This window comes from Cydia splendana, chromosome 6, assembly GCF_910591565.1.
Source record: "Cydia splendana chromosome 6, ilCydSple1.2, whole genome shotgun sequence".
Taxonomy (NCBI): domain Eukaryota; kingdom Metazoa; phylum Arthropoda; class Insecta; order Lepidoptera; family Tortricidae; genus Cydia; species Cydia splendana.
In genome coordinates this window covers 911,010-923,131 of record NC_085965.1, presented here as the reverse complement: position 1 = coordinate 923,131, position 12,122 = coordinate 911,010, and the positions used below count along the sequence as shown (strand labels likewise).

The window sequence follows — 12,122 nt, the reverse complement described above, 5'->3', positions numbered from 1 at the left end:
CGGCGGTGTTTAGATATATCGTTTTTACTTGAGAATGAGTAGCTAAATTTCGTCAGCTCTAGTAAGAACTATCATGGCGCATTTAGCAAACGTTCGCTTTTTTGTTTGCATAGGGAGGTCCCTGGTTCCATCCCCAGTAATTGTATGCTGCTTCATAACTTTTTGTATTTTTTTATACTTACATTTCGTATCAATTGTTGTTTTTTATTTTGAAAAAATTAAAAAAATCGTATTTTTTATTTATCAAGCGCGGGCTAAGCGTATTCGTTTATTTTTTGCAAGAGATGATGGCTTTTTGCGCTTTAAAGAGAATTTGATTCTTGAATATACGGCGCCATACCTTTGGCCTATGCTCGTCTAGATGGCGACACCATTTTATATTTAACAATTTTTACTCATATCAGTAAAAGAACATGGGACAAAATCATATGGCGTTCTAAAAATAAAAAAAACCTTTTAGCCATACATATATACATTTATTGATATTTTTTTTTCATTTTCATTTTAATCCTGTATCGAAAGATGGAAGTAAATTTACTGTGACTACAAAATTTAGTATGACAATAACCCTCTACTACATATAGGGACCGTCCGCGTTGGAGGGTCTGCCATCTTGTGGCCTGAATCGGAAACATGTATATTGCCAAAACAAGTTCTACCATCTACCGTTCTTGTAGGTACGTTTCCTTATGCATAGTAGGTTCTGTCACAGAATAAATAATAGTACTAAGTACAGAAGACTCACTCTCTAACAAAACGCGTCTGTTACGATCAGCACAGATATGGCCGCTAGGTGGCGACAGCGCCACGCGCGGCTTATGGCAAACCCCAAAATTGGGGCCGAACGGGTGTACTTTTAGCTACCTGTAGCAAAGCGACGAAATCGCGGAGTGAGACACTCCTGGTTCTGTCATCTTGTGGGCTACATCGGAAGCATAAACGTCACATTTACGCCTCACGCCAAAAATCTGACGGCTCCTATGCTATAGCTCACGCACGCCCCTTATAGGGACCGTGCGCGTTGGAGGGCATGCCATCTTGTGGCCTGAATCGGAAACATATGTGCACATGTACATTGCCAAAGCAAGTGCTACCATCTACCGTTCTCGTAAGTACGTTTCCTTGTGCATAGTAGGTTCTGCCATCTCGTGGGCTACATCGGAATCATAAACTACACATCTACGCTTCGCGCCAAAGATCTGACGGCTCCTGTGCTGCCCCCTATAGTTCATGCACGTGCCCTATACACTCTATTCTCTTTAGATTAGATATTTAAATTCTTACTCGAGAATAAGTAACCAAATTTCGTCAGCTCATCTAAATGCTATCATAGCGCAGTTGGAAAGACGCTTACAAGCAAGGATATAGGATAGGTACCCGGTTCGATCCCCAGTAAATGCAACTTTTTTTATTTATTTTTTGCATTTAAACATCGTATTGCTGATTGATCAAGCGAGCGCGAAGCGCGAGCGCGAGGTAAACGAAGGGTTCCGTACCATAATGCAAAAAAAAAAAAACGAAAAAAAAGCAAAAAAAAAACGGTCACCCATCCAAGTACTGACCACTCCCGACGTTGCTTAACTTTGGTCAAAAATCACGTTTGTTGTATGGGAGCCCCATTTAAATCTTAGTTCATTTAATATTAGTTTGAGTTTTTGTTTGAACATTTTTTTAGCGGTTTAAGTTCAAGGGCATGGCTGTTCCAGGAGTCAATTTCCACTTACGTTCTAGCATGGGCGGTCACCATCCATAAATCGCAGGGGTTAACACTGCCTAGGGTAGTGGTCGACCTTGGGCTCAGGGAACTAGCTGTAGGTTGCTCGTACGTTGCGCTTTCCCGGGCTCAAAGTCTAACTAACATTATCCTAGAGCCTTTTAATTTGGATCGCCTCGCTAAAATGGCCCATAATTTCCGCAAATCATTTTTTCTTCGAGGCAATTACTCCGTTCTCATTTTTTCCCAGTGGAATTTCTTCGCTTTATTTTATTTTTCGTGGACATTTTGTCATAAACTAAATTTCCCTTTCTCAATTTATTCCCTTTTCTTTTTAATCCCAGTAGTTAAAATAACCAGTAGGTTTTTTTTTCACTAACTAAATATTCTCTATCTCCATATTTTCTCTTTTTTTAAATGCTAGTGGTAAAAATAACCAGGTTTTTTTCAAATAGGTAGGTTAGGGTTTTTTTTTTGATGACCCCAAAAACGAAACTGCTCCCAGAGATAGGTAGGTTAGGGTTATTTTTTTTATGACCCTAAAAACGAAACTGCTCCCGGAGATAGGTAGGTTAGGGTTATTTTTTTTGATGACCCTATAAACGAAACTGCTCCCAGAGATAGGTAGGTTAGGGTTATTTTTTTTTGATGACCCTAAAAACGAATCTGCTCCCAGAAGGTAGGTTAGAGTTATTGGCTGACAGCGTTTGGTTTTTTACTTGTATTTTTTTAGATTATGTTTTATTTTTAGTGTTTTTAATATTTGTTGTATGTGAAATACCTACAAGTAACAAATATAATTACTACACTATTAACATACAGTAACAAGAAAATATTATCCTAGATATTTAAAAGAACGAAAATTATAAGGAAAATATTAATTTAAAAATATTAAATATAGGCGATTGCGGAAAAAAACCATTGGGAAAATATGGGAACGAAGTAATTGCTACCGAGAATGAATGATTTCGGGAAATTATGGGCAACGCAAAATATGAGAAGTATGAGAACGGAGTAATTGCCTCGAAGAAAAAATGATTTCGGAAATTATAGGCCACACTCGCGCACGAAGCTACTTAGTTGCAGTTTACAGGCTAATTCAAAGGTAATGTTGGTTTCCTAACATAAGTAGAGTTAGACCAAGAAAAGTCTGCAGAGATTTTGACACTGGCACAAATAACGTTGGCACTGCGTGTGCTGTCAAAATCTCTGCAGACTTTTCTTGGTCTAACTCTATCCACTTTTCTATACAATTAGTATGGCGACGTGGATACTTAAGGGGCATCGACCGTACACTGACATCGGGATAATATTTTTATCATGTTATTTAGTAGTCATCGTGCGTCTCGCTTGCGCCAATACATGTACGGACAAGAACGAGTGAAATGCACGATAACTAAATGACATCAGTTAGATGTCTTTCTGATATCAGTGTAAGTTTGAATTGGCCTGTTAGCCAAAAACTGTTTCGTATGTTATGTTATGTTCTACTCTACAGGTCGCATATCTAAACCAATTCCCGAATTTTGTAAGCAATTGATAGTTAAGTTTTTATGGTCAAATTAGATTCTCTAAATTCTTCTAAACAACGGAACCATACATTTATTCAGTTTTAAGCTCTGCTCGCGAGGTCTACAGCTCACAGAGCCACTAGTTTATTTATGTGCTATCCCTGGGGCCCATTTCTCGAAAGGTATTAGACTAATATTATTCGAGAAACGGGCCCCTGGAGTTATAAGAGTAACTGCAGTCAGGTTACATGTTAGTTTGCCACCGAGGTGCAATAAAAAAAACCTGTAGAACGGCTTACTTATAGGCACCAGCCTGCTCCACAACTATCCAGAATGTGGAACCGTCGACGGAATATATGGATGCTTCGTACACCGTGTCCGTGTCGAGAATTGTCTGCTGTGGCAGGGTCACCAGGGCTTTAGGATCTGAAAACAATACAAACATATTATTTATTTTAGGTTTCACCTATAGTTCGTTTTTTTAGAATTTTAGAAATTCATTAGAAAGAACTTGAAGAAGCGATCTTGACATGTCTTATAATTGAAAAACGCTTTTTAAAAATCAGTAACTATTACTTATGAAAGCAGAAGAATATAAATGATCGTATTAGATTCATAATTGTTACATATTTGCCGTAACTTATTTTTAAAATGTGTTTTTCAATTAAAAGACACATCAAGATTGTTTACCTTATTTCTAATGCTAAAAAAACGAACTATACTTATAGACAATAACATTTCGTTGTTTAAGAGTGTAAACCTGCTAAATTCATTTTTGAAATTAATTTACTTTTAACTTTAATGTCTGTGGAAGTAGATACACAATTCACTATTTTCAATAATAGATTAAGCAGGTTCACACTTTTTTAAGGTTGTTTTAACGCTCTTGGGTAACTAAAAGATCGCAAGGCCCTCAAATAACACGATGGGAAGACGAAATTATACTCACAGTGGGACCACTCTGGACAAGGGTGGCAAGAGAGAGGAAATACTGGAAGGAGTTGGAGGAGGCCTTTGCCGACAGGCACACTGAACCAAGAGACTTCATATAAACATTCAAAACTAAAAATTACTACTAAAAACCAACAATCATGTTCGAAATAAAGGGCTATATAAAAAAAAGAACTAAAAGCTATGATGGCGTTCAACATGGCGAAAATATGAACTTTATGGACTTTCATCAACTATTAAATGGGAATCCATGGTACACAAGTCAATACAGATGTATTGCATAATGATTTTCGTATATCGTATTTTCACAGAAACGCACGAACGTGTCTTGCTATTTCAGTCAGTCTCGGTACAAAAAGTACTGAGGTTGACTGAAGTAGCATGACAGAACTTTTCCGAGATAATACGATGGAAAACAATTATGCACCACATCTGTACCTAAGGGCCAGTTGCACTGACCCTTACCCAGCGCACCCCGGCGCTCTATTATGAAACTTTCCATACATAAAAAATTTGCGAACTCTTTAACGATACGAACAGTTTGGTGCAACCGACCCTAAGACATGTTAATTTTGTAAAGAATCCTAGTAATTTCTCGTACCTGCGATGTTTAGATCCTGAATGTCTGCGGCTACACACTGGACCTCTTTCTCGAGTGTGTTGTTGCCCACACTCTCGTTGGAGCACGAAGTGCTGGAGAATGCTATGAGCAGCTGCTCTCGCCTCGGTCGCCGGCGGGTTGGCAGCTTTTCTGTAACATATTCATATAAAACTTTCAAAAGAAGAATTTAAAAATTTACTATTTATGGTTCAAAATTGAAAGAATATCATGCTACATTTATACTCTGTAGTATTGTGTGTAGGTATTTAAATAAAAGTAAACAAATAATTTGTACATTTTCGGGTAGTTATAATTATAACATTTATTGGTCAACCAACCAAATACAAAACCGCCGGGAGCTGTCACTGAACAACCTGTTTTAACCTACATTATTTTGATCGTGTAATGTTTTCATCCACCCTCAACTGGCTTAGTGCCACTTGCACCATTCCCCCGGGGTTAACCGGTTAAACCTGGAGTTATCAGTTCAATTTGACACTGGGTTAACGGTTTAACCACTTAATTTCGGGTTAGTGGTGCAAGTGGCCCTTAAGGAGTAATTTGAGGGTAGATTTTGTTTACTTTTATTTATATATCTAAAGATACAGAGTATACATGGTAAAGAATAAAAACTTCAATGTTGACTTGCGGAAAACGAGCAGAAGAGCTAATTGTCATACAGCTCGGCCCAAAAAGGAAGCACGGAAGCTTAAAGCCTGGCCATGACCCTTGGGTTTTAAAACCCTTGGTTATCTCAATATTAAACCAATCAATAACATAAACTTACCGGGGGTCCCTTTGTTTGACATAAAGTTTTAAGTCATAATGTACCTACGTTTGTCATATTATCATTAGTCCTAAAGCTGAAACCGTTAACTTTTCAGGATTTCGTAAGGTTATCCTATAAATACGCTAATAAACCTAACCTAGGTTTGTTTTGTTATATGGCACTCCTAAAAAGTTACGCGTTTCTGAACTAAACAAATTATGACTAACGAAGATGCGGACAAACAACACTTGTGGACTTAAAACTTTATGGGAAACAATAGAGACCCAAACTTACCCTTTTCAGCTGGACACATGTTAGCGCTGGCGGTGAACGTGGTGGGAGCAGCTTCGCTGAGCACATCCATCAGATTGGTCGGAATCATTACGGGATCATTCTTGTATGAGTTGTTATTGTAGTAATTTTATATTTGGGTATGTAAACTGACCTTTTTCAGCTGGACAGAAGTTAGCGCAGGCGGTGGACGTGGTGGGAGCAGCTTCGCTGAGCACATCCATGAGATTCGTCGGAGTCATCACTGGGTAGTTCTTGTAAGAGTTGTCCTGCACTGGCGCTATCTCAATGCTCTCATGCTTTTCTGCAATTAAAGTTTAGTTTATTAACAGTTATATCAAATATATGCAGGTGTGCTAAGCTAATGTATTTATTTATTTATTTTATTTATCATTTTAAATCAGGCAACAAGGCCTATATTACAAATACCTTACAGACTAACATATAATATGTATATGCATTTTTATAAACTTAAAAAAACTAAACACTATTTAGGCAACAAATGGTTAATGGTTGGTAATGGTTTTGCTGACTGTACAATTATCATCTTGGCTACGCCTCTAGTTCCTTCAGATATGATTGTTGCTCGGATTCCAAGTCATTTGATGAGAATAAAAATTTTAGAAAATCAAGGAAGGAAATATTTGTCTATGGACTTACCAATGTTATCAATAGACAGGTTGAACTCGGTGATGAGATAGATGTACTCGTCCAACTTGTTCATGCATGACAGGAACCGTTCCTTCAGCTCGGACGGCTCGCAGTTCAGGTGGTTCACAAGTGTACGACTCTGGGAAATATAACATAATTATGTTGAATTCAACATAAAATGTACTTAAATTAAAGGGATAGAATATAGCAATCTATCTTAACAATAGGATTGGTACTACAAACATCTCCTAGTTTTAATTTTGAATAACTTAGATGCAATTGGTCACATAGCGGCTGCATATTGAACAGGTCCTTACAAAATACAGGACTTATTGGCATCATAACAAATTGTTTACAAGCCAAAAATTGTTGGTTGTAGAATTCTACTCCATATTCTACGTTTAGGGACTTCACCTGGTATGCCATTTGGAATTTCTCTTCATATTAATGCTGTCCTATTCGCATGATAAAGTAGCCCAAGGTATATTTATCTAGAAAGCACATGGCTACAAAGGTATAGTCGGACAATAAAACTTAATACGAAGTTACCTACCTGCGCCTTTAACTTTCTTATGTTATTGATGGCTTGGTCGCATTTTCCAGCCAAGACGCTGATCCTGCCTTCCATCTCATGACGGCGGTGAAGCGTCAGAGTCGCCAAATCCACAAAACTCCTGAAATTATTCGTGAACATTTTTCACACGTGATAAAACTAAGTTTTTAAACTACCCTTTATGTTTTAGTATGAGGGTGAAATAATTACATCACGATGGCCGCGCAATAGTCTTGGTAAATATGAGATTTTATCCTTAAATACAGCAATTAATATTAATACATTAAATGGAAAAACTTGAGAAAACCCATAATACAAGACCGGCACCTATGCAAACAAACTTGAGAGAAGAAAAACACAACATCAACAAGAAGTTTGGTTCGTAAAAAAAAAAAGAAAAATAGGTGTTGCTAGGGTATATGTACAAGTTTCCCGTTTACGTTAAAGTGTTTAATATGGTTTAATATAATTTGGCATGAGTCGCTTGTCACTGGAGCATAGGCAGATGGAATCATACTAAATTTTTCTTATGTTAGTTATTTTTACCCAATAAAAAGAAGTGTACTTTTTTTTATCAACTGTTACTGACAAAATAGGTTTGCGATACTATAATTATTATATTATAATGTAATTAACTGATAAATAAATAAATAAATAAATAATAAATAAATATTATAGGACATTCTTACACAGATTGACCAAGTCCCCCAGTAAGCTCAAGAAGGCTTGTGTTGAGGGTACTCAGACAACGATATATATATATAATATATAAATATTTAAATACATAGAAAACAACCATGACTCAGGAACAAATATCTGTGTCATCACACAAATAAATGCCCTTACTGGGATTCGAACCCAGGACCATCGGCTTCACAGGCAGGGTCACTACCCACTAGGCCAGACCGGTCGTCAAAAAACTAAACATAAAACTAGCACACAATGTCTTCATAACTGCATAATGTATTGAAATATTAATTTTTAATTATATTTGCAGTAATAGCCCGTTGTTAGTTATTTCGTTAAAATTACTTAATTGCATTTTTTTATTAAATATTTACCATTTAGTCCGGGACATTTGTATCCTTTGGTAACACTGACTGCTCACGTTTCTTTACACGCACGCTGCGCTGATTTAAAATATATAATAAACCAACGTAAAACATGTATTATACGACCTTATTATATAAATAAACATGAAATAAACCATTTACAAGGTGCCATTTGTTATAATTATAAAGTTATATCAATAATAAATAAAATATACGATAGTGCCATCTATTGGGATTATTCTACTACATTTTCCTACCACTGCGTGACGATAGATGGCGCTAGTAACATAACGTGTCTATAAATTTCGACAACAGATGGCGGTCGCAGACAAAATCGTATTGCCATCGTATTTACTAAAACCACGCTAAAACTATTTTTATTTTATGGTATTTGTTCTATGTAACTATACAATTTAAGTACATAGTTCAAATTCAAAGATGCTTGAGTGGTGAAGAAATGCCAGGTACCTAGGTAGGTAAAACACATGTATGTAAACGCAGCGTGGAAAAGCCACCAACGGCACCAAAAAAGTAGATCGACATTGCAAGATCGCTTGTTGTGGAGATCCTTGGAGGACTGCGTCCAACAGTTCTTTCTGATTATATGATTACCTACTTAGTTGGTTTCATGTTAGGTACTTTTTACAATCTGTCTTGGTTTAAAGCTCACAAAAGTCTCAGACATTTGGGAGCTTGATGTCTTGGCGTTAGTTTTCTTAGTTATCATAATTTAATGGGGTTTTTACAGCTGACAAGCCAAGCACGATGAAATTATGACCGCATAACTTTCCGACAAAATTCGGCCATCAGGGAAACGGCCGCTTTAAGTAATATGAAGATGAGCAATGAATAATCATGAATTTCATTATACGGCCTCTGTGACCTCTGTGGCACCTTTCTGGATGGGAATTCGATCTTTAAAAATGTGAACTTGATTGGATATTAATCTGAATAAAATTATGAGATGGATTGTGCCAATAAAATTCCTGCTAATATCATAAATGCGAAACTGCCTCTCTGTCTGTCCGTTACCTCTTCATGCTTAAGTATGGAGCTTATATACATTCTTACTGCCAAGTTTGTGCAGAGTTAGCGTGGTCAGCCTTCAGTTGCTTGTTCTTGCCCCGAGCCAAATTAACTGTTTCTTTTACCCCATCATCATCTTCTTCCTCGCGTTATCCCGGCATTTTGCCACGGCTCATGGGAGCCTGGGGCCCGCTTGACAACTAATCCCAAGAATTGACATAGGCACTAATCTGAAAATCATAATTAGATTCCAAAAAAAGTAAGACAAAGTTGCCACTTTTTACTAGCGCGTCTTATTGTATTTATGTAAAAATAAGTACTTTTTTAAATCGTAGGAGTAAATTAATATTGTCAATATCTGTGTCGGACCGTTTTGCTTATTTTAATATTTTTGTTTTTTAAGGCGCTAGAGCCCTTCAAAAATGGCCAAAATGGCCTAATTGACTATGCCGCAATGAGAGGCGTGGCATTCAAAACTGATATCAATTAGCCAAAAAAGCAAAACGGTCCGACACAGATAATTTCATAATCATTTAGATTTCCAAATTTGGTTACGATTGGTTAAGTTTTGGAGGAGGAAACAGAGGAGTACGAAACCTCGATTTTTGAGATTTTTACGCAGGATTTTTCGCCTTGTTCTTATCGCACTACTTTTAGGTGCCGCTTCCGTTAGCGAGACGGGTATATTTACCTAAAATATTTAAAACTCAGCTCCTGTTTCGTCTTAAGAGCTAGGCTCTTGTTGGTGGAGTAAAGCCACTCTTCTCTTTGCTAAGCTGGGCCAGCATTCTCTCTCTTACCCCTCCTGACCTTAAATAATACTAGCGACCCGCCCCGGCTTCGCACGAGGTAACAAATTATACACCTAAACCTTCCTCAAGAATTAGTAGAATTACTCTATTGATATAATATATATAGGGTCAGTTGTTCTACATTGAAACAATCGGACACAGTGTAACTTTGCGATATCTCGGAAACTAGGTGTTACCAGCCAGTGCCGTCTGTCAAGCAAGGGCAGGCTCAGGGACCCCCAGCACCTCCCCAAAACACGAGCGCGCCTCGGAGAAGGAGCACGCTGCTACGAGAATTATTGTGAATTCGTGCAACAAAAGTAAATTTTTTCATTTAAGTTTCGCAATTTTTTACCAAGATATAGACTCGAGTTTGGCGTTTTTTTAAGTTTTTGTTATGTTCTATGTGTATTCAAGTTTATTTGGAGCTAAATATTTTTAAATTTCTTTCACTCTTTGGTGCAGTTTTTATTAATTGATTAAAAAAACACCCCCTAGTCTCACAATGAAACATTTTTATGTAAGTAGTATACAATGAAACATGATGTTCACTGACCACCAGTACCAGCACACATTGAAACAAACTCATAATTTTTTTAAATAATTAAAACCTATGTGCTAAATTTGTGAAACTAAAATACCATGAAAATTGGTAATAACTTGTCTATCATATGACAAAATATAAGATACTTAACTTTATAGGATGGCTTATATGTTGAATGTTTCATTGATGGCAAGGTTAAGGACACATTTCTTACATTGAAACAGTCGTGTATAAACACTATGTTGCAAGAAAGTGTATGAAATCAAGCATGGAGATGCTCAAAACCCTCCCGCGTCTACCTAGTTGGCAATCATGCTCCGTGGACATAAAAGGCGCCTTTTTCGCAGCATGCCGTACCTGCCGACCAGATTTTCGATTCACAATGAAACTCAGGTGTGTGTACAATGAAACAAGTCTTTCGCTTTTAGATATTTCAGCAATCTTATAATGATTCCATATGTCGGAAACCTTTTAAATAACTAATTTCAGCCTACCACTATTTTCTCCTTTCCTTTCTCATTAATTGAGTGAAAGCATATATGTATTAATGTCACTTATTTATTACACCGTTTCAATGTTTATTAACGATGTTTCATGGTAGACTATAATTATTACATTTGTTTCACTGTAAAAATCAGAGTGTTTCATTGAAAACATGCACAAGTACACAATGAAACAAAACTCATTTTTCAAAAAAAGGCTTATAACACAGGAACTGTTACAGATAAGTAGAAACCAAGAATGCCATATGATAGCTAACGAAATTGTTTATCTTCATACGAAATGTCACACTCATAACTTTAAAAACACCAGAGATAGAAAGGCTTGAACTTTTAGTGTTTCATTGATCAACAAGTTACCCTATAGGTGAAAACCGCATGAAAATCCGTTTCGTAGTTTTTGTGTTTATTGCGAACAAACATACAAACAGACAGACGCGGCGGGGGTTTGTTTTATAACTTTTATAAAGCCCCCTCCAGACTATGCGCGTGAATCGCAGGCGAAGCCGCGAACGCGAGTGTGGAGTCGATTTCGCTGTCTGCGAAAATCGACTCCACACTCGCGTTCGCGGCTTCGCCTGCGATTCACGCGCATAGTCTGGAGGGGGCTAAAGGTGTAGTGATGATTAAGAACTAATAAGGCTAGGAACCAATAGGCTAGATTAGACCATAGATTATTTTTAAAGACACATTAATTAATATTTAAATTATTGTCGCGCATAACCAATCGTAAATTCAAGCCCAGACGCAGCATTGACAACTTAAACACACGTAATAGATCCATGATAGATCATTCGTAGTTTGCAGCCAATTATTGACTGTATTCGTAGCGCCACTGGCAATCTATTAACATTAATATTGAATTAATGTAAATGTATTTAATCTTTATTGCACATAGGAAAAAACACATTGTACAAAAGGCGAACTTAATGCCATAAGGCATTCTCTACCAGTCAACCTTACACTTAAGTAACATACCTACACATAAGATCTGTGTGGTAGCATAAGTCGGTGGTGGTAGGTAGGTACTAGTTTTTGTTGCTAGAAATTGTAATACAAAAAATAGACATACCTAGTAAAAGTTTTAGGTACAGTCATCAGCAATAGTTGCTAAGTAGGCGAGGTGTTCAAAATGATCTAGACGCGACTTTATTGTTAAGAGAATAAG

General features: G+C 37.0%; 1 protein-coding gene across 1 annotated transcript in view; it reads right to left on the bottom strand.

Annotated features, from left to right (window-relative positions):
* Positions 1–7,202, bottom strand: part of LOC134791539 (uncharacterized) — a 28,996-nt gene extending 21,794 nt beyond the window's left edge. Inside the window, exons 1-5 of the mRNA XM_063762586.1 lie at positions 7,042–7,202; positions 6,498–6,627; positions 5,992–6,141; positions 4,778–4,927; positions 3,525–3,651 (exon numbers count right to left, since the gene is read on the bottom strand). Coding sequence (XP_063618656.1) covers positions 3,525–3,651; positions 4,778–4,927; positions 5,992–6,141; positions 6,498–6,627; positions 7,042–7,182 — 698 coding nt within the window. The 5' untranslated portion in view covers positions 7,183–7,202. The remainder of the gene's footprint in view (positions 1–3,524; positions 3,652–4,777; positions 4,928–5,991; positions 6,142–6,497; positions 6,628–7,041) is intronic.
* Between the last annotated feature and the right edge of the window lie 4,920 nt (positions 7,203–12,122).